At 38.8% G+C, this 22,133-nt stretch overlaps 1 protein-coding gene across 6 annotated transcripts in view; it reads left to right on the top strand.

The window, feature by feature from the left end:
* The window catches only part of clasp1a (cytoplasmic linker associated protein 1a), a 168,266-nt gene that overhangs the window by 123,126 nt on the left and 23,007 nt on the right, over positions 1–22,133 (top strand). For 4 of the 6 annotated variants that reach the window (XM_062067771.1, XM_062067770.1, XM_062067769.1 and 1 more), the window contains 12 exons: positions 942–1,001; positions 3,011–3,114; positions 3,287–3,310; positions 6,616–6,860; positions 8,244–8,307; positions 8,522–8,685; positions 8,760–8,838; positions 8,900–9,043; positions 10,211–10,306; positions 16,200–16,349; positions 16,454–16,560; positions 17,820–17,945. In XM_062067771.1, coding sequence (XP_061923755.1) covers positions 942–1,001; positions 3,011–3,114; positions 3,287–3,310; positions 6,616–6,860; positions 8,244–8,307; positions 8,522–8,685; positions 8,760–8,838; positions 8,900–9,043; positions 10,211–10,306; positions 16,200–16,349; positions 16,454–16,560; positions 17,820–17,945 — 1,363 coding nt within the window. The remainder of the gene's footprint in view (positions 1–941; positions 1,002–3,010; positions 3,115–3,286; positions 3,311–6,615; positions 6,861–8,243; positions 8,308–8,521; positions 8,686–8,759; positions 8,839–8,899; positions 9,044–10,210; positions 10,307–16,199; positions 16,350–16,453; positions 16,561–17,819; positions 17,946–22,133) is intronic. The other 2 variants (XM_062067772.1, XM_062067773.1) reach the window with 2 other exon arrangements.

Genomic DNA, 22,133 nt, shown 5'->3' with positions numbered 1-22,133 from the left:
AATTATTGTGGCCACTAGATAACGCCAAAAACAATTACCAATCCACTTCATCCTAAAAGTTAAGTTAAAGTACCAATGATTGTCACACACACACTAGGTGTGGCGGAATTATTCTCTGCATTTGATCCATCACCCTTGATCACCCCCTGGGAGGTGAGGGGAGCAGTGAGCAGCAGCGGTGGCCGCGCCCGGGAATCATTTTAGGTGACTTAACCCCCAATTCCAACCCTTGATGCTGAGTGCCAAGCAGGGAGGTAATGAGTCCCATTTTTATAGTCTTTGGTATGACTCGGCCGGGGTTTGAACAGCGTAAGTCAGTTACAGACGGTTAATAATAAATAGGTTGGTGTTTTTCATACCTACCATTGTTCTGTGTTTGACAAATTTCCCTTTTCCAAACTTTACTAACATTCCACACTACTAAGTAATAAAATGATGTATGATTCTTGCTGATATCGTATCAGATCAATAACGGTATCGGCCAATACACAAGTCTCCAATATCGGTATTGTATCATAAGTAAAAAAAAAAAGAAGTTATCGTTAGTATCGGGTTAATGTGTATTCCTAAACATATTTGTCTTGCTTTTCATGTTATTTACTCACTTTTTGCAAATGTCCCGTGTCCAATTATGCAAATGTGTTGATTACGCCACTATATCAAAAGATTTACACATTGACTTGTTTTCAAATATGAATGCATTAATCATAAATAATGTAACATATTTGTAATATCACATGTTTCACATCAATTACTTTTATAAATAACATCACTTATGTATTCTATGTGTTATATCCACCATTATTTGACTTGACAGATTCTTATGGGTTAAGATAATTTGCTAAAATAAAAAGAAATATGGAAAGCATAAAGTAAATGTGTAAGACATTAAAAAAAGTGTGTGTGATAATAATGGGGCGTGGATGTTGGACGTCTTGCAGCCTCTCGACGTCACTCCCGTTCAACCAGTGCTCTCACAGCCAACCCCAATGGCCAGTCAGGTGACCTGCATGATGTCATACCTGCCTCGCATTCATCTTGTGTCTGTTGTACCTGCATGCTTCCACAATTGTTCTGATCATTAGAAATGCATCTTGTGTGTTCTTTATTAGTCTGTTGACTTGCTTACATAGTTTATTCACAATATGTTATTGTTTGAATATTCTGGTAAATATGCAACATTCTCCATTTTTGTTGGTCTTCACACGCCGATCAGTTCTTTCCATTTAAAGCATATTGATCTTGTTTTCCTCTTCGGTGCTTTGTTGGCGCTCCCTTGGTAAATCAGTGTAGATGCTTGCTTTTCCTTATCATTTTGCACGACACCTTTGTTAAATGTGTCATTTAAAAAAAAAAGGGGTTTGGGGAATTGTAATTCACATCTATTACACAGGGCAGGTCAAAAGTACAGTAAGTATTTAAACAAGCAGACAAGGTGGATAAAATTGTGGGACTTGTTTTTTGTTTTGTTTTTTAGTTTAGGAGCACAGTTCTGCTAGAAAAAGAAATACAGGTGGTCCTCATGTTACGACATTTCACGGTTACTATTAAGACCCTCCCTTTAGGATGGAAGAGTCCACGTAGATTATTTAATTTTAAGGCTGTCTAAAATAATGAGAGGTGACAAAAATTAAAAAATAACAATTTATACAATAAAAAAAGAATAAGTACAAACAATAGCAATACAGATGACGGAGAGCAGGAGAGAGGACCGAGCCATCTTAAATCTGTAGTAATCTCTAAAATGGTCGCTCTCTACATATGCTCTTGTCCAACTTGCAGCTCCGCCGTGGCCGAGATCAAAACCGAAAAGTAACTTTCTCCTTTCGTCTCGTTCCTGGTTGGTCGTCTTCTGGAATTAAAATGAGATGTAATGTGTGTGTGTATTTGCAAAGGTAGAAAACACAAGGCACATTTATTGTTATGTCCTTGAACATAATATACTGCATATGAGGTGAAATCTCATGTACAGGTCATGCTGCCCCAAGGTTAGAAAATATTGTCCTAAAATTACATTAGCTCTTGTAACAAAAGAGAAGTCGTTATACGCGGACGGCGAATTATTACGTAATCATGCATACCTGCACTGAGGGAAGACGACATCACTTTTACAATTTTTAGAAATGTTCAGGGTTTTATGCTGACAATTTCCATACCATTCATCTGTGAATGAGATCGACCGATGCCAATCAAATGTATTAACCTAAATTTTTTGCAATGGAGGTTACAATTATTAGCAATGGGGAGCAGCCCCACATGTATTGAACATACACAATTAGCGGCCAGCTGCCTCTTGCTAGCCGAGGTACAAAAAATAAATAAGGTATCAGCCAGATGTGATTTAAAATTGTAAGCAGCATTAAGAGGCATTAATCCGCCCTAGCCAAACAGATACTTTTATTATGAAAATCAGCCAACAGTAATCAGTGACTGATCGATTGGTGCGTCCCTTCCTTTTTGCCCTTCATGGTGTCTCCCAAGCGTGAGCCATTCTCTTTTGATGGCAGTGCATCAAACAAAGCACAAGTGAAGTGAAAATAAACATAAAATGTTGACAACCTGTATCTGTTCCTATAAAAATTGACAGTGAAAACTAAGAAGCTATTGCATATGTGCCAATTGATCCATCAAATATCGTTGCGATGTAATTGATACCACCAGCGTTGGCTTAGACCACATGACAGCATAGAATGTTCACCTCACTAAACACCATTGCCCTTCTTTTATATATTCATGAGGAAAAAACTCTCACAGTGGAGCAATTAAAAGCATCTCAAAAGCGTTAACTAAAATTGAGATGTAAATTTGTGTCGCAAAGGTTTGAGAGGTTTCTAGCATTTACCTGATTCAACTATGTCATTGTGATAAGTCAAGTGTATGTTTCAAGTCTATATCTACTTTTGGCCCACCCTGTATATGAGTGACTATTCATGTTTTTTTTTACAATCAGGTAAGTCGTCATGTACTCATGTCACATATGTCATTTTATTTACGTGTTTTTTGTACATAGATCGCTATGGGTTGATCCACCAAGCAAGAATCTCAGCATCAGTAAATGCAATGAGGGTCCTTAACACTGGAACTGAGGTGGAGGCCGCAGTTGCTGATGCTCTGGTGAGTACAAATACGTGATTTTACTGCTAACCGACATAATACAAAACATACTTCAGTGATAATAACGTTAGAGTCAGATCTTACATCCTCTTCTGCTTTGTCAGGACTGTGGTTTGTTATTCTGTTCCAATTTAAACCTTTTTTCTCTCTTCTTCATTGTTGACATTTTCAGCTGTTAGGAGACTCCAGGAATAAGGTAGTTGTTGGATGACAGTGTGCAGTGGTACCTTCGTTTTTGTTAGTAATACTGCACGTTCCAAAAGTTCAGGCAAAACCCAAATCTTACGGAAACTGATGCAGTTTGTTCCGTAAGAAGTCACGCTAATCCAATTAATCTGTTCCAGACACTCAAAGATATGAAGACTTTATAGAGAATAATTATAGTTTTACATGCAGAAAATAATCTGAAATACATATAAAAGATGAATGAAAAATATAAATTAACATGTCTTTCACCTTTACTTAAACACCCTTGTTGGCGAAGACGCCGATGAGCGGATCATTTTTTGGAGGAATGTTCAAGGAAAATGAAGTAGGGCGTACAAAAACAATGTACCACTGTATCTGCAATTCCACATTTGCATCATACTACACAATTAAGCTTAGAAACATTTACTACCGTACCGCTTTTTTTGTAAGGCTTTGTAATGCTTGTTTGCTTCCATGTACTGTTTGTGTCTGTGCTCCATTGCCTTAATGTTCTACATTTTGTCCCATTCACATCTTACTGCTGTTAACTTCTTATTTTTACCATTTTATAGCTTAAAATGTGCTCGTTTGTTTGAATGTTTCCCTGCTGTATTGTGTTTGTAGTCAGATCCTGCTTATCCACCCGTGCTCCTAAACCTTTTTTGCAACTTTGAGTTGTTCACAAAAGGTTTGCAAAGCAGACAAACACTATCTAGACAAAAAAAAAGTGTGTACAGTGCCTCTGCGCTGTGCACACATTTACTTTATCCACATTTTGTTATTCTAAAATGGAATTCATCCAAATTTGTCTTCAAAATTCTACACACAAAATACCCAAAATGACAATGTGAAAAGGTTTTTTTGTTTTTTTAAATTTTGCAAATGTATTAAAAAAATCAAATGGGCAGTTTTGCCTATTCGTCTTTGCAGCTCTTAAGCTCTATCAGATTGGATGGCAAGTTCCATCCTTCCATCCATCCATTTTCTACCGCTTGTCCTGTTCGGGGTCGCGGCGGGCGCAAGTTCTTAATTTATAATATCTTTGTACATTGCTGCATTTATCTTAGTCTAGTCAGGTAGGTGACCAGGAACCCGATGGTCACTGTGTTAGATCTACAGCATTTCTTTGTGGCGAGAGGAGAACCTCTTTCAATAGAGATTGAAAGAGGAAGTTAAATCAAATTTTTCGGTGTAATAATTTATGTTAAAATTAACTGGAAATCTCATATGAAAAATATAAAACATGAGGTGGCAAGAAATACATCAATAATGAAAAAATTGTATTGAACAAAAAAATCACTCCATATTCTCTACTGCTTGCTCGTGTCAACACATCTGAGTTATTGTGCAGAAATATGGGGAAATAACTACAAAAGTATGATTCAGTTACTAATTGTTGTACAAAAGAGGTCAGTTTGAATAATACATAATGTCGGATATCGAGAACATTCAAACCCTTTATTAATTGAATCAAAATGACTGAAATTCAACTATATAGTAAATTTGCAAACTGCCAAAATTATGCACAAAGCAAACTGTAACCTGTTACCCAAGAACATACAACAATTATTCTCAACAAAAGAGGAGAATACAACCTCAGTGAAAAATGTAACTTAAAATACTTGTATGCACGTACAACACTTAAAACCTTTAGTATATCAGTATGTGGAATTAAATTATGGAATAGATCAAGTAAAGAAATCAAACAGTGTACTGATATGATCCAGTTTAAGAAACTGTTGAAACTCAAAATGTTTACAAAGAACAAGATCTATGATAAACACTTTGAATTTATTGATAATCTTACTCAAAAAAAAAAAAAAAAAAAAATAAAAAAAAAGATAATCTTACTCATCTCACTATATGAAATACAAATTACTTCACTATTTATTGTTTATTTTTATAAAATTTTTAATGGAGTATATCGGGAACAAATTGAGACCAGGAAGTGAACCTAGTGGTTAAAGTGTCCACCATGAGATCGGTAGGTTGTGAGTTCAAACCCCGGCCGAGTCATACCAAAGACTATACAAATGGGACCCCTTACCTCCCTGCTTGGCACTCAGCATTAAGGGTTGGAATTGAGGGTTAAATCACCAAAATGATTCCCGGGCGCGGCGCCGCTGCTGCCCACTGCTGCCCACTGCTGCCCACTGCTGCCCACTGCTGCCCACTGCTCCCCTCATCTCCCAGGGCGTGATCAAAGGGATGGGTCAAATGTAGAGGACACATTTCACAACACCTAGTGTGTGTGTGACAATCGTGGGTACTTTAACTTTAACTTTAAAAGTGGTGCAATTGCTATGTAATGGAAAAGAGGTATGATTAAATGAGCTCTGCTTCTCCCTACTCCTTTTCATACATGTTGAAAAGAGAAAGTTCAAATTGTGATGTATCATGTTGTAATTGAATGCATGATCAAAATAAACTCACACTATAAACCTTTCAGAAGGACAACCATCTCTGCAGTAATCCACCTATCATGCTAATATGGTATAGTGGTCAAACGGAAGCCTTTCCTTAGTAAAAAAAAGTTTGCCAAAATGTACCTGAAAGACTCAGACCATGATAAATGTTATTATCTGGTCTGGTGAGACGAGGATCACACTTTTTTGTGTGAATGCCACGCATCATGTTTGAAGGAAACCAGGCATAGCTCATCACCAGGCCATCACCATCCCTACAGTGACGCATGGTGTTTGGAGCATCATGCTGTGGGGATGTTTTTCAGTGATAGGAACTGGGAGACTAGTCAGGATAGAGGTTAAAAGTGAATGCAGCAATGTACAGAGACATCCTCAATCAAAACCATCGCTTCTCATACGACCTGATAGAGCTTAAGAGGTGATGCAAATAAGAATGGGTGAAACTGCCCAAAGATGGGTGTGCCAAGCTTGTGGCATCGTATTCAAAAAGACTTGAGGGTGTAATTTCTGCCAAAGATGCATCAACAAAGTATTGAGCAAATGATGTGAATACTTATGTACATGTAATTTTTGTTATTCTTAATACATTTGCAAAATTGTTTTAAAAAGAACTTCTTACATCGTCATCATTGAGTATTATGTGTAGAATCTTGAGGAAAAAAGTAGTAGTAAGGCTGTAACATAACAAAATGTGGAAAAAATAACCCGCTGTGCATACTTTCCAGATGCACTGTAGCAATAAACCTATAGTAGAAAAAGCACTGCTTCAAAGAATTGTTGGTTGTGATTGGCATTGTATAAAAACTTAAATTACATCAACTCAAGTTGTTGGTGGGAGAAACAATGTACAGAGTCATATTCAACATCTCCTTTTATTGACCTGCAGAGGAAGCCAATGAGGCGGCGGTACGAATCACCAGGAATATACTCTGATGATGACGCCAACAGCGACGCATCCAGTGCCTGCTCAGAGCGCTCGTATGGCTCAAGAAACGGCGTCATCCCACATTACCTTCGCCAGACTGAGGACGTGGCGGAGGTTCTTAACCACTGTGCCAGTTCCAATTGGTCCGAACGGAAGGAGGGTCTTTTGGGACTTCAGAATCTGCTCAAGGGTCAAAGGATATTGAGGTGGGTTTGGAAGGGTCCGTTTTCATGATTAACACCAGAAGTTTTCTTGTAAATAAACATCAATACTCCATAATTTTTTGGGGTGTCTCGATATGATACCGATGTTGGAGCCCTGAGTATTGACCGATACCGATATTGATCTGATATGACATCAGCAGGAATCATATACAGTGCAACCTTGATTTACAAACTTAATTGGTTCTTGAACAGGGTTCGTAAATCGAAAAGTTTGTTATGCGAAGCAGAGGTCCCCGTAAGAAACAATGTAAATATGAAGAATGGGTTCCAGCCTCGACAAAAGTCCATATTCTTGTGAAAGTTTGTACACTTTGAACACAAAATAAAGTGCTATACAGTACTGTATATCAAACATAACAAGAGGCTGATGGATCAACTTTCTATTTATTAATAAGCCTAAAAACCCAAGCTGCACTGTCGGCTATGCGCTGCTATGGCAACACGTGCACACACACAGAAGCCACTACGGTGCCCTCACAAAATCACAATACTCCTTTAACAACCATATTGCTACAACAATGAACATTAAAAAAAAATAAAACAACCACACGGAGCTGGGCGTGTGCTCTTTTGCTTCTATAAGAGAGGTACAATACCTGTTGTCTTTTCCTCCCTGTGAAGTCTGCTATGGCATCATTTTTCAGAAAAGTATGTTCTCTTCCCTATTAACATTTTCTGTAATGCGGAGCCTGTTTGTCAATTCTTCATCCTACTTGCGAGCGGGTTTAATGTACAGTACTCCTCACAAATAGTTTTTTTTTTTTAACTCTACAGGTATTCCTTCCTTTTTCCCATGCTGGTCTGTTGACTTTTTGGGACTTGTATTGCTATCAAAATGGACAAAACTTGTCAAAAAGGGAAAAATCACAAAGGCACACACGCTGAAGCGTTGAGACGTGATGACGAAGTCTCCTGTGCAGAAAATGAGTGGAAGGCCCCGTGTCTGATAAAATGACTCGCCCTGCGTTTTGTCTGACTGAATGAAGTGTTCAAACACAGAGACATGGTGCACACACGGATGTATAATTAGCTCAATCTATATGTTAGTGAATCGAAAAGTTTGTAAATAGAGGGGTTGGTAAATTGAGGTTCCACTGTATACATGTATTGTTTTGTTATGTGGAATGTTAGAAAAGCCAAGTGAAATTTGTCAAACACTGATCTATTTATTAACTACCTGTAATGGACTAATGCTGTCTTGAAGTTAAGGATGGATTGGTATGGCCCTTTAGACAATGTACAGTCTTTGATTAACATGACATGTAGGGTCAAATACTTATTTTCCCCACCGTATACAATCCCTTAAATAGGAGAAAATACAATCTTATTTTTGACAATGTTTTTTTTGTGTTTTGTGCCATGTAGTCGAGTGGAGCTGAAGAGACTTTGTGAAATTTTCACAAGAATGTTTGCGGATCCACACAGCAAGGTAACAAATATAAATTACATTACGAATGTGTGTTGCTACTAATTTTAAAGGTCATGTAATTAATTCATGTAATGTAATAAAATGTCTCTTGTTGCATGGGCTGCTGTGCTGTGGATTTGCTAACAGAGAGTAAGTGTCTGCACTATTATAAACAGGAATATTCTGTTCCGTGTAATCAATATTGTGCCATGCGTTCCTCCACACCATGTTTCAGGTGTTCAGCATGTTCCTGGAGACTCTTGTGGATTTCATCACGGTGCACCGGGAGGACCTGCAGGACTGGCTGTTTGTCCTGCTCACCCAGCTGCTGAAAAAGATGGGTGCAGACCTGCTTGGTTCAGTCCAGGCCAAAGTCCAAAAAGCTTTGGACATCACAAGGTCCTAATACAGTATAATACTCATCTTCATCTTATAGAAGTGCACATTTGACTTCAATGCTTTTAATTTTTCAGAGAGTCTTTCCCGTTTGACCAGCAGTTTAATATTTTAATGAGGTTCATTGTGGATCAGACACAGACCCCAAACCTGAAGGTATTGTAAAAAGACATATTTGATGCTCTTCGTGGAGCTACCGATAATGATGTCTCTGTAGGTGAAGGTGGCCATTTTGAAGTACATTGAGTCTTTGGCGCGGCAAATGGACCCGACAGACTTTGTCAACTCCAGCGAGACTCGCCTGGCCGTGTCTCGCATCATCACCTGGACCACCGAACCCAAAAGCTCTGATGTCAGGAAGGTAAGTCTGCGCTCTATGGAGATAATGGTGTCACAACACTGACCACTATTCATTTGTCGGTATTTCATATTCAGGATTGGAGCAAAATCGATGTTTCCCTTGGTTTACAGCTTTGGAGGCGGGTTTTAACTATAATCTACACAAACACGAGCATAAGCATGTGCGCAACATAGCTGACTGTAATGTGATCTCTACTTTACATTTGGGGTGCACACTTGTACAGTGTGTGCGTGTATGTGCACGTGTGTGCGAATTGGGCTGATAAAGTTTTTACAGCGCTTCCCATGATTATTTATTTTTGGCGGCCCGCCATGGATACAATTGAATCACCGCAAATAGTTGCTCATTAACACATTATAATGGGACTGTCTGTGGAAGTTCATATGTACAGTATTTGTAAGCATTTGTTTTTGCTCACTTAGGGTTTCTAATAGCATCTATGCAAATTAGACGACGGTGTCGTGCACATGAATAGCGTGTGTGTAAATTGGGTTGATAATTGAAATGTTAATACAGAATTTCCCATACATTAATTTGTACGCACATGTGTTATGGCCAGTTATGCAAATTAGACGACGCGTCATGTGCATACGCGCAGCGTATCCAACTGTAATGTAATTGTTCTGTTTGCATTCGGTGTGCACATGTACAGCGTGTGGGTAGGGGCGGACGAGGGGCTGGGGGGCATAGGCTGATGATCAATTCACCGCAAATTCACACACGCACACATTATATTATTGCATTTTGATCACTCACGATGAGGTGGCGACATGTCTAGGGTGTACCCCGCCTTCCGCCCGAATGCAGCTGAGATAGGCTCCAGCACCTCCCGTGACCCCGAAAGGGACAAGCGGTATGGATGAAAATGGATGGATGGATGGACCTTTAGTTGTATTTGGAGTGCACGTGTTCAAGTGCATGACTCGCAAAATAATACACAAACTCTCATTAATGTGATTGCTCCTCCGCACATACTGAGAGCAGTGGGGTGTCGTTGGCGCGGGGAACACATAAAATATTCTGCATTTTATACAGTGGCTGTGTGCGTTTTTAAATATGGAGGGAAGATGATGTACGCTGCATTGCCTTCATGAAGCATTGCTACAATATTAGTAATATTACAGTGTCTTTCTGTAACGCCCATTCTGCCTTGCCACTGTTCCCCAGACCTTAAATAAGTGGGTGAGTGAGGAACTAGATGGCGGGGTCAGTACTGCAGCTCTACTGTCCATTGAGGGCAACCTGGATGAAAGGTGTAAGCAGGTAGACAAATGCCTCGCCTGCCGTGTGCCTAACCACCATCTTCAACACTGCGTGAAACTGTATGATGCTCTACCTTTATATACGTCTATACAGGGCGTCCCAAAAGTCTGGACATACAATTACTGTAATTTTATTACAATAATTATATAATTATCATCGTAATTCATTAATGAATAGCAAATTAACATGATAATAGTAACATACATTATTCATTAATAGATTGGATATAAAAATAATATATGTATTTATATATATATATATATATATATATATACATACATGTATGTGTATATACTGTATATGTATATGTGTGTGTGTATGGATATATAAACACAAATATATATACATATATATTTATACAAATATATTGTAAATATATATTTTTAAATAACTGTATAATACATGCATTTTGGCATGTGTCCAGATTTTAGGTACACCCTTGTATGTAAAAAAACCAACTCAAAACAAAACAAAAAAAACCGCCGTGAGACTTGCTGTGCATTGTTGACTAACCAAACGTGTGTTTTGATGCCACAAGGAATGAAACGATGAGAAAGGCTTGCCTCTCTTCATTAACCTCCAGAGCTTGAGGCCAAGTCAGGTTTATTTGCACAGCACTGCATGGATGTGGTTATGTTAGTACCAACTAACTGCATTGTTCTGTTTGTCTCTTCCACATTAACAATTCTATTCATTAACATATCTGCAACAAATACACAGTAATTGTAAAGGATGACAACAGTTTGTTAGATGATGCTGGTTGACTTCCTGTTTGATTTTTGGTTTTATTCTCCATGTTGGGGAACTTCTAGTAGTTTCAGCCATGTTCATATGTACTATGTCGTCAAAACTGTGCCAAAATGTGTGCGTGTGTGCAGAGAGGCCAGTGGAAAAAATATTGAGCAATTAATACTAGATATTGTTGTATAAACAGTAAACAAGTTATTTTATTTTGGTCTGTTTTTTTCACCCAAGTCGATATTATACTGTACTTTGTGCTTGTCACTCCACGACTTGTTCAGGAAGACCTGATCTGTCCACGCACGCGCGGAGCCTATGTCACTTCCGTCAACTGTTACCCTGGTTTTCTTTCTTTCAATAACAGTGTCAAATAAGAAAATTACATGCAAAACAAAACAAGTGTTTTTCAGAAATAAAGTATTTATTTTTAAACCGTACGGATCTGTTTCGAAACCTGAATCATGTGTTCAGCAGCCTTGAAATTGATTTTTTCTTTTACTTCATTATTTACATCAAATACATCAATTCACATTACTGACAAATCAATCAATCAATCAATGTTTATTTATATAGCCCTAAATCACAAGTGTCTCAAAGGGCTGTACAAGCCACAACGACATCCTCGGTACAGAGCCCACATACGGGCAAGGAAAACTCACCCCAGTGGGACGTCAATGTGAATGACTATGAGAAACCTTGGAGAGGACCGCATATGTGGGTAACCCCCCCCTCTAGGGGATAAAACATGTATTTTTTGTTAGGCTGCAGATATAGATTTAAGTTACATTAAGTGCCCTGTTTAAAAAATTAAATAAATAAATAAACTTTTTTTTTTTTCAATTACGTGATGGGAGTCAGTGGTGCCCCTGTGCGTCATTCATTGTAATGACAGAAGAGTGAAAGTGGTTGATGTTGTTGAAACAGGGCCCAAAATCCACTCGTGCTGTGTTTCTCTTGCACGAACAGTCTGTGTGTGTGCAGAGAGGTTTTTATTTGCCAAAAATGTAACTTAAAACATTGGCATGAACGTACAACACTTAAAACCTTTAGCCTATTACCTTTGTGCACGAGAATGTCTACAACTTGTGGATGACAGAGCAGACATCAGACTATAAAACACAAAACAACAATAGACAGCCTTTGGTGGTGTTTGCTTTACAAACTATTAGGGATATAACAATATCAAAATCTCCCGGTACAATTTGTCATGGTATTAAGGCCACGGTACAATATTATTGCGGTATTGTAAGAAAAAATGAATAAAGGCTTGGTAAAAAAAACAACAACAACCATAGTGTGTAAAATTAAGTGGCAGGAAGGTTACGGTTAAACACACTTACTGTAATTGAACACGCACCTGCTGTAATCATATTAATTTTTACAGTATTTTTAAAGGAAAACTGCACTTTTTGTAATTTTGCCTATTGTTAACAATCATGAGTGACAGAAACACAAATGTCTTTTTTTTTTAAAACGATTTTAAAGATGCTTGAAAGATGCGGCTATTGGGAGTCACCCTTGTAGCCCTCAGAGCCCTTTAAAACAACTTCAAAACTCCCTAGCAACGTTTATATACACACTGCAAGTATATATATACATAATGTAGTAACAGACACCTTCATAACAATATGTAATATGTTTTTTATACACACTGCAAGTATATATTTAATGTTGTAACAGACACCTTCATAACAATATGTAATATGTTTTATATACACACTGCAAGTATATTTATAATGTAGTAACAGACACATTCATAACAATATGTAATATGTTTTATATACCCACTGCAAGTACATATGTAATGTAGTAATAGACACTTTCATAACAGTATGTAATATGTACAATATACACACTGCAATTATATATATATTTTGTAGTAACAGACACCTTCATAACAATATGTAATATGTTTTATATTCACACTGCAAGTATATATATATATATATATATATATATATATATATATATATATATATATATATATATATATATATATATATATATATATATATATATATATATATATATATAATGTAGTAACAGACACCTTCATAACAATATGTAATATGTACAATTTACACACTGCAAGTATACCTATAATGTAGTAACAGACACCTTCATAACAATATGTAATATGTATTATATACACACTGCAAGTATATATATAATGTAGTAACAGACACCTTCATAACAATATGTAATGTGTTTTATATACACACGGCAAGTATATATTTCATGTAGTAACAGACACCTTCATAACAATCTGTAATATGTACAATATACACACTGCAAGTGTATATACAATGTAGTAACAGACACCTTCATAACAATATGTAATATGTACAATTTACACACTGCAAGTATACCTATAATGTAGTAAAAGACACCTTCATAACAATATGTACAAACCCCGTTTCCACATGAGTTAGGAAATTGTGTTAGATGTAAATATGAACGGAATACAATGATTTGCAAATCCTTTTCAACCCATATTCAATTGAATGCACTACAAAGACAAGATATTTGATGTTCAAACTCATAAACTTTATTTTTTTTTTGCAAATAATAATTAACTTAGAATTTCATGGCTGCAACACGTGCCAAAGTAGTTGGGAAAGGGCATGTTCACCACTGTGTTACATCACCTTTTCTTTTAACAACACTCAATAAACGATTGGGAACTGAGGAAGCTAATTGGTGAAGCTTTAAAATTGGAATTCTTTCCCATTCTTGTTTTATGTAGAGCTTCAGTCGTTCAATAGTCCGGGGTCTCCGCGGTCGTATTTTACGCTTCATAATGCGCCACACATTTTCGATGGGAGACAGGTCTGGACTGCAGGCGGGCCAGGAAAGTACCCACACTCATTGTTTACGAAGCCACGCTGTTGTAACACGTGCTGAATGTGGCTTGGCATTGTCTTGCTGAAATAAGCATGGGCGTCCATGAAAAAGACGACACTTAGATGGCAGCATATGTTGTTCTAAAACCTGTATGTACCTTTCAGCATTAATGGTGCCTTCACAGATGTGTAAGTTACCTATGCCTTGGGCACTAATGCACCCCCTGGCTTTTGAACTTTGCGTCGATAACAGTCTGGATGGTTCGCTCCCCTTTGGTCCGGATGACACGATGTCGAATATTTCCAAAAACAATTTTGAATGTGGACTCGTCAGACCACAGAACACTTTTTCACTTTGCATAAGTCTATCTTAGATGATCTCGGGCCCAGAGAAGCCGGCGGCGTTTCTGGATGTTGTTGATGAATGGCTTTCGCTTTGCATAGTAGAGCTTTAACTTGCACTTACAGATGTAGCGACAAACTGTATTTAGTGACAGTGGTTTTCTGAAGTGTTCCTGAGCCCATGTGGTGATATCCTTTAGAGATTGATGTCGGTTTTTGATACAGTGCCGTCTGAGGGATCGAAGGTCACGGTCATTCAATGTTGGTTTCCGGCCATGCCACTTATGTGGAGTGATTTCTCCAGATTCTCTCAACCTTTTGATGATATTATGGACCGTAGATGTTGAAATCCCTAAATTTCTTGCAATTGCACTTTGAGAAACGTTGTTCTTAAACTGTTTGACTATTTGCTCACGCAGTTGTGGACAAAGGGGTGTACCTTGCCCCATCCTTTCTTGTGAAAGACTGAGCATTTTTTGGGAAGCTGTTTTTATACCCAATCATGGCACCCACCTGTTCCCAAATAGCCTGCACACCTGTGGGATGTTCCAAATAAGTGTTTGATGAGCATTCCTCAACTTTATCAGTATTTATTGCCACCTTTCCCAACTTCTTTGTCACGTCTTGCTGGCATCACATTCTAAAGTTAATGATTATTTGCAACAAAAAAAAAAGATTATCAGTTTGCACATCATAAATGTTGTCTTTGTAGCATATTCAACTGAATATGGGTTGAAAATGATTTGCAAATCATTGTATTCCGTTTATATTTACATCTAACACAATTTCCCAACTCATATGGAAACGGGGTTTGTAATATGTATTATATACACACTGCAAGTATATATATAATGTAGTAACAGACACCTTCATAACAATATGTCATGTGTTTTATATACACACTGCAAGCATATATTTCATGTAGTAACAGACACCTTCAAAACAATATGTAATATGTACAATATACACACTGCAAGTACATATATAATGTATTAACAGACACCTGCATAACAATATGTAATATGTACAATATACACACTGCAAGTTTATATATAATGTAGTCACAGACACCTTCATAACAATATCTAATATGTTCAATATTTACCGTATTTTGATCATTTTAATTATTTCCAGCATAGCAGCGCACATCTGACTTCTGGCAACATATACAGAAATGTGTTCTTACTTCCTAATCAAACACGAGTGTGTTTTCTAATCATTGCAAACTTGGTAACAGACAACAAAGGCTATTTTTGGACAAATGAGGATTCACAACCTTATACTTTTGAAGCTAAATATTCTTCTGCTTATAGAAGCCAGCACGAAGGAAGAGTGAGACTATTTGTATTGTTTACTCGTCTCCAGCATAAATAATTTCTAACTGGGACAGTTAAAACATTTTTTTCATGTAAAGGCTGAGATATCATGATTAGTCTTTTCCTTGCAGTAATACATGTGTACTTTGTTGTGCCGAATAAAGCCTATTCTGCATATTTTTGTGTGCCATTTTGGTAAGATGCTTTTCTCAGTCTTTTTGTTCATTATATATTTATCAAATAATTTTTTTTTGTCAGCAAAAATTGCAAATTTGCCTTTTTCACACAATGTTATTGCAACAAACACCTAAATAAAAGCTGCTCTTCCCTCTGCCATTTTTGGGAAGAACTGTTGCAAAATCAGGTCTCTGCAAAAATGCCCACGAGATTCTGGGGGGACTGATATATTACTGTCAATCTTCAAAAACATTTAATTTATGATGCAAATAAAGATTTTATTTTCAAAATGGCGCCGCTGTAGTGGCTGCTGGTTGCAGGGGCTCTGTGCTCTTGTATTTGTTTTCATGTATTTTTTACCTTTTGGATCAGGCCCCTTTGGAACTGCGCAACAAGGGTAACTCCTCATGAGTAACTCCTTATAAGGTGATTCCTCGTTGAAAGTGTTTTCTAAAAACTGGTCCTTGCCTTCAGGCTGCCCAGGTGGTGCTGATTGCCTTGTTTGAGCTCAACACACCAGAGTTTACCATGCTGCTGGGAGCCCTGCCCAAGACCTTCCAGGACGGTGCCACCAAATTACTGCACAACCACCTAAAGAACTCGAGTAACGGCAGCAGCAGCGTTGTAAGTTACTGTAGAGGGTTAAATATATACTAACTTAATATACTAATATAATACTACACTAGTTCCCCTTTAAGAACACTGGAAATGTGCTTTTTGTCTTTTAGGGGTCTCCAAGTAACACGATTGGTCGCACGCCACCTCGCCATATGCCGAGTAGAAGCAGCCCACTCACCTCTCCAACTAACTGCTCACATGGAGGACTTTCGCCAAGGTAACCAACCGCCGTCAGTCATCTGATGTGTGAATGAGCGACACAGATGCAGCTTCATTGTAACAAGAATATGTGAAGCTTCTCCTAGTTTTCAGTTTGAGAGTGTTCTTACACTTTAAGCAGCGGGGTCCTACCTGTTTCCAGCCAGGATCACATTCTCTAAGATTAAAAATATGGCGCTCACTTTGATACTTTTTTGTACTTTAGAGATGCTACAAGCATTTAAATGTACGTTAAGATATGCTAAGCTAACTGAACAAAACAGCTTTGCGTTATAGGTAATTAGTAGGTAAATGATGCGTCAGTGAGTGTAAGGCACGCTTATTTGCTGTATCGATACTGCACTGATACTATTAGTGTTTCATAATGTTAACTATAACAATGTTGTGTTGATGTGTAGTCTATGTATTAGTGATGGGTCTAACTAACGATACTGACAAAGTGATACTGCGTCCCTGGATGCCTTGATGTCTGTGTCAATTTAAGAAAAAAAAACAGTACTGATACAACTGATGTCATCTGACTGTGGAGTGCCGAACTGTTTCATTGATCTGAATGGAACTAAGAGAAAGGAAACATTTCGACATGTGGGATCATTTTGTTTCCTAAAGCAGTGGTCTCCAACCTTTTTGTAACTGCGGACTGGTCAACGCTTGAAGATTTGTCCCACGGACCGGGGTGTGTGTGTGGGGGGGGTGTATTTATTTATTTTTTAATATATATATTTTTTGTCATAAACAAATACAATCATGTGTGCTTACGGAGTATATCCCTGCAGACTGTATTGATCTATATTGATGTATAATTTAGGAACCAGAAATATATTAATTACAGAAAGAAACAACCCTTTTGTGCAAATTAGTGTAAATGGGGGAGGGAGTTTTTTGGGTTGGTGCACTAATTGTAAGTGTATCTTGTGTTTTTTATGTTGATTTAATAAAAAAAAAAATTTGATTAACCAATCGAACCACGGACCGGTACCTGGCCGCGGCCCGGTGGTTGGGGACCACTGTCCTAAAGTATCAGAGCAATATCAATGCAGGTAGTGAATGTGCTGTACACTCACTTAGGCGTCATTTACTTATCACTAGTATCTAGTGTAGTATTACACAAGTTACCTACAATGTGTTCATGTGTACACTTCAGTGGTTTCTCTTTCTTCCCTCTTTGTCTTGTCTTGCGCTGTCCTCTTTTTGTTCCATCCTTCATTCTCTCGCCTGTCTGTCCGTCCTTCCCTCCCGGCCGCGCTGTGCCAACAGTCGGTTATGGGGTTGGGGTGTCGACGGACTGGCAAAGCAACCCCCCGCCCTTACTCCTCTTCCTCCGCCTAACTCCAACCCTGCTGCTCCTTCTTTCAGGGTCCTGCGTAGAGCTCCCTCACCCAGGTAATTATGTGGGATGAGCTTGAAATATGCATTTTTACAACAATTTAAGACCAAGTCCTAATGAAATGCATTTTTACTACAATTTAAGACAGACCTGGGCATTCTGCGTCCCTGTCCGTCCCGCGTGAGGCCAATTATAAATTACAAAATACATTTTAAAAAGTATCTATTTCGAGTGTGCAATACAACGGTGCTGCTTTTGTTTTGAAAAGCGTTATTTTATTTGTATTACTTCCGTGCGGACGTATGCTCGTGCGCGCAGCGGCAATCACAAATACAAAATACATTTTAAAAAAACATCTTTGTCGTGCGTGCAATACAACTGTGCTGCTTTTATTTTGAAAAGTGTTATATGTGCGTATGTCCTGTGAGGGAAGGCGCACAGCGACAAGTGATGCCCGGTTATCCCCGAGACGCTAAAAAGAGAAAAGTTGATGACGAATGGCGTGTTTTAAAAAAGACATGGACTGCCAAGTAAAGGTAAAGCAGTGTGCTTATTTGTGGTACACACGTTGCTGTCTTTAAAGAATATAGTGTAACGACCTGCTGAAGTAGATGTTGTCTTCTTGAGTTGCGTAAATGAGAAGTGAGGAGACGTGCGTGTGGAAGGAACGAGATATGTTGAGCCGTGTTAGTATAGCTTGCTCAATAAAAGTTTAAAAAGTGCGTCAGACTTCGTGTGCACTTCTTCTGGACGCTACAATTGGTGTCAGAAGTAAAACTTTGCGCATACTGCACTTTTTGTGTGCTACGTCATCGGGAGGTACGTGCCACGTGAGGAGCTCGCCGCAAAGAGAGAGAGAGAGAGAGAGAGAGAGAGAGAGAGAGAGAGAGAGAGAGAGAGAGAGAGAGAGAGAGAGAGAGAGAGAGAAAGAGAGAGAGAGAGAGAGCGTTTACAGGTGCAGCCACGCTGCTTGCCACGGGGGGAATTCCGCCCTCAATGAAGACTCCCAGGTTTGATGGCAAGGCGAACTGGGAGGCATTTCATCCCACTTGTGACATCAATTGTAGCGTCCAGAAGAAGTGCACACCAAGTCTGACGCTCTTGTTAAACTTTTATTGAGCAACCTATACTAATACAGCTCAACTTATCTCGTTCTTTCCAAAAGGAAAACCAATCCTCACTCCTCATTTCCGCAACAGCAACGCTTCTTCCTTCTTCGCCAATCACCTTACAGGCGTGCTACGTTCACAACAAAGAGGATGCAGGATGAAGTGACAGAAATTGAAATTTTTGTATTGTAATATACATCAGGAAGTGTTGTGTAAGAAAGTGTTAAAAATAAAACCATCAAAAGCCATCTGCTTTTGTATAAAGATAAGTTAGGTTAAATGAAAATATTATTATTATCTATCTTACGGTATATCAAAAATAATTTGAGCAAAATTTAATGTAAATATTGTCGGTGTGGCCCTCCAGCAGTGCTCGGGTTGCTCATGCGGCCCCCGGTAAAAATTAATTGCCCACCCCTGATTTAAGACCAAGTGCTAATGAAATGCATTTTTACTACAATTTAAAGGGACCTTTTATGCAAAACTAATGTTTTTACCCAATGGTACCTGTTTTTGTCTAGTTGTAATCTGTGTAAGTCCCAAAAATTAAAAAACAAACCAAAAAGCCATCAAAACCATGGCAGAGAGATATATAAAACAGTGTTGCCTTCCTAATTACTTTATACTTTTTGTCCCATTTAAGATTAAAGATTAAAGTACCAATGATTGTCACACACACACTAGATGTGGTGAAATTTGTCCCATCCCCTTGGGGAGCAGTGGGCAGCAGCGGCGCTGCGCCCGGGAATCATTTTGGTGATTTAACCCCCAACTCCAACCCTTTGTTGCTGGGTGCTTTGTGACGTTATTCCTATTTGTGACGTTTTTCCCATTGGTGACGTCAGTGGATCTCTCAATATATATGGTAAAGTTGTACCCAAAGGGCTTTGAGCGTGTCCGCTAGTGTAGTCCAACGGTGTAGTCAAAAGGTTCCTTCATTTTCTCTACCTTTTTGTTGTGTGCACATGCATCCTCCGCTTTTGCCACTTTTTAATACAAAGTAGCATATCATTCTTAAATGTATGTGTCAGTAGACACCATATGGAAGCTTTTAACACAACTTGGCTGACGGGGATAAATGCAGTCAAAGTGGAGGCACGTAATTAAGGGCGCCCACAAAATGGCACATGTTGATGACAGTCAGAAAGCGACGTAAAGATGGTCTGTAAAACAATCTGTGTAAACTTTTGACCAAAGTACTACCATTACATGTTATGTACACCACAAGGAAGTGTTTAAATGTAGAAAAATATTAGAATAATACCCCCTTAAAGGCCTACTGAAACCCACTACTACCGACCACGCAGTCTGATAGTTTATATATCAATGATGAAATCTTAACATTGCAACATATGCCAATACGGCCGGGTTAGATTAGTAAAGTGCAATTTAAAATTTCCCACGAAATATCCTGCTGAAAACGTCTCGGTATGATGACGTTTGCGCGTGACGTCACGTATTGTACCGGACATTTTGGGTCACCATTGTGGCCAGCTATTAAGTCGTCTGTTTTCATCGCAAAATTCCACAGTATTCTGGTCATCTGTGTTGGTGAATCTTTTGCAATTTGTTTAATGAACAATGAAGACAGCAAAGAAGAAAGCTGTAGGTGGGAAGCGGTGTATTAGCGGCCGGCTACAGCAACACAAACACGTAGCCGGTGTTTCATTGTTTACATTCCCAAAATATGACAGTCAAGCTTTACCATTGGCCTGTGGAGAACTGGGACAACAGAGACTCTTACCAGGAGGACTTTGAGTTGGATACACGCTACCGTGAGTACGCAGCTGCGGCTTCCAAACATTTGATCGCTTGCCCGTACGTGCGTGCCGCTATGTGCATGTCACGTACGTAACTTTGGGGACTTTGGGGAAATATATATGCTGTATAAACTTTGCGGAGGTGAACGGTACTTTGGGCTGTGGGATTGAGTGTGTTTTGCGGGTGTTTGATTTGTATTGGCGGTTACATGGACGGGAGGGGGGAGGTGTTTGTTATGCGGGATTAATTTGTGGCATATTAAATATAAGCGTGGTTGTGTTGTGGCTAATAGAGTATATATATTTCTTGTGTTTATTTACTGTTTTAGTCATTCCCAGCTGAATATCAGGTCCCACCCGCCTCTCACAGCATCTTCCCTATCTGAATCGCTTCCACTGCCCTCTAATCCTTCAGTCTCACTTTCCTCATCCACAAATCTTTCATCCTCGCTCAAATTAATGGGGTAATCGTCGCTTTCTCGGTCCGAATCGCTCTCGCTGTTGGTGGCCATGATTGTAAACAATGTGCAGATGTGAGGAGCTCCACAACCTGTGACGTCACGCTACTTCCGGTATAGGCAAGGCTTTTTTATCAGCGACCAAAAGTTGCGAACTTTATCGTCGATGTTCTCTACTAAATCCTTTCAGCAAAAATATGGCAATATCGCGAAATGATCAAGTATGACACATAGATTGGACCTGCTATCCCCGTTTAAATAAGAAAATCTCATTTCAGTAGGCCTTTAAAGGCCTACTGAAAGCCACTGCTACCGACCACGCAGTCTGATAGTTTATATATCAATGATGAAATCTTAACATTGCAACACATGCCAATACGGCCGGGTTAACTTATAAAGTGCAATTTTAAATTTGCCGCTAAACTTCCGGTTCGAAACGCCTCTGAGGATGACGTATGCGCGTGACGTAGCCCGGGGAACACGGGTATGGCTTCCACATTGAAGCCAATACGAAATAGCTGTTTTCATCTCATTCTGGATGTATTCTGGACATCTGTGTTGGTGAATCTGTTGCAATTATATTCATTGCATTATGGAGAAAGAAGCTGAGCAAGCAAAGAAGAAAGTTCTCGGTGCAAAGCGGACGTATTTTGCGAAGGAAGTCAGCAGCAACACAACACAGCCGGTGTTTCATTGTTTACATTCCCGAAAGATGCAGTCAAGATCGAAGAACTCGGATAACAGAGACTCTAACCAGGAGGACTTTTGACTTCGATACACAGACGCCTGTAGAGAACTGGGACAACACAGACTCTTACCAGGATTACTTTGATTTGGATGACAAAGACGCAGACGTGCTACCGTGAGTATGCAGCTTTGGCTTCCAAACATTTGATCGCTTGACCGTACGTGCGCGT

Source organism: Entelurus aequoreus, linkage group LG13 (genome assembly GCF_033978785.1).
Source record: "Entelurus aequoreus isolate RoL-2023_Sb linkage group LG13, RoL_Eaeq_v1.1, whole genome shotgun sequence".
NCBI classification, from domain to species: Eukaryota; Metazoa; Chordata; class Actinopteri; order Syngnathiformes; family Syngnathidae; genus Entelurus; species Entelurus aequoreus.
The sequence above is the reverse complement of the archived record's forward strand: the minus strand, read 5'-3'. Positions and strand labels throughout refer to the sequence as shown.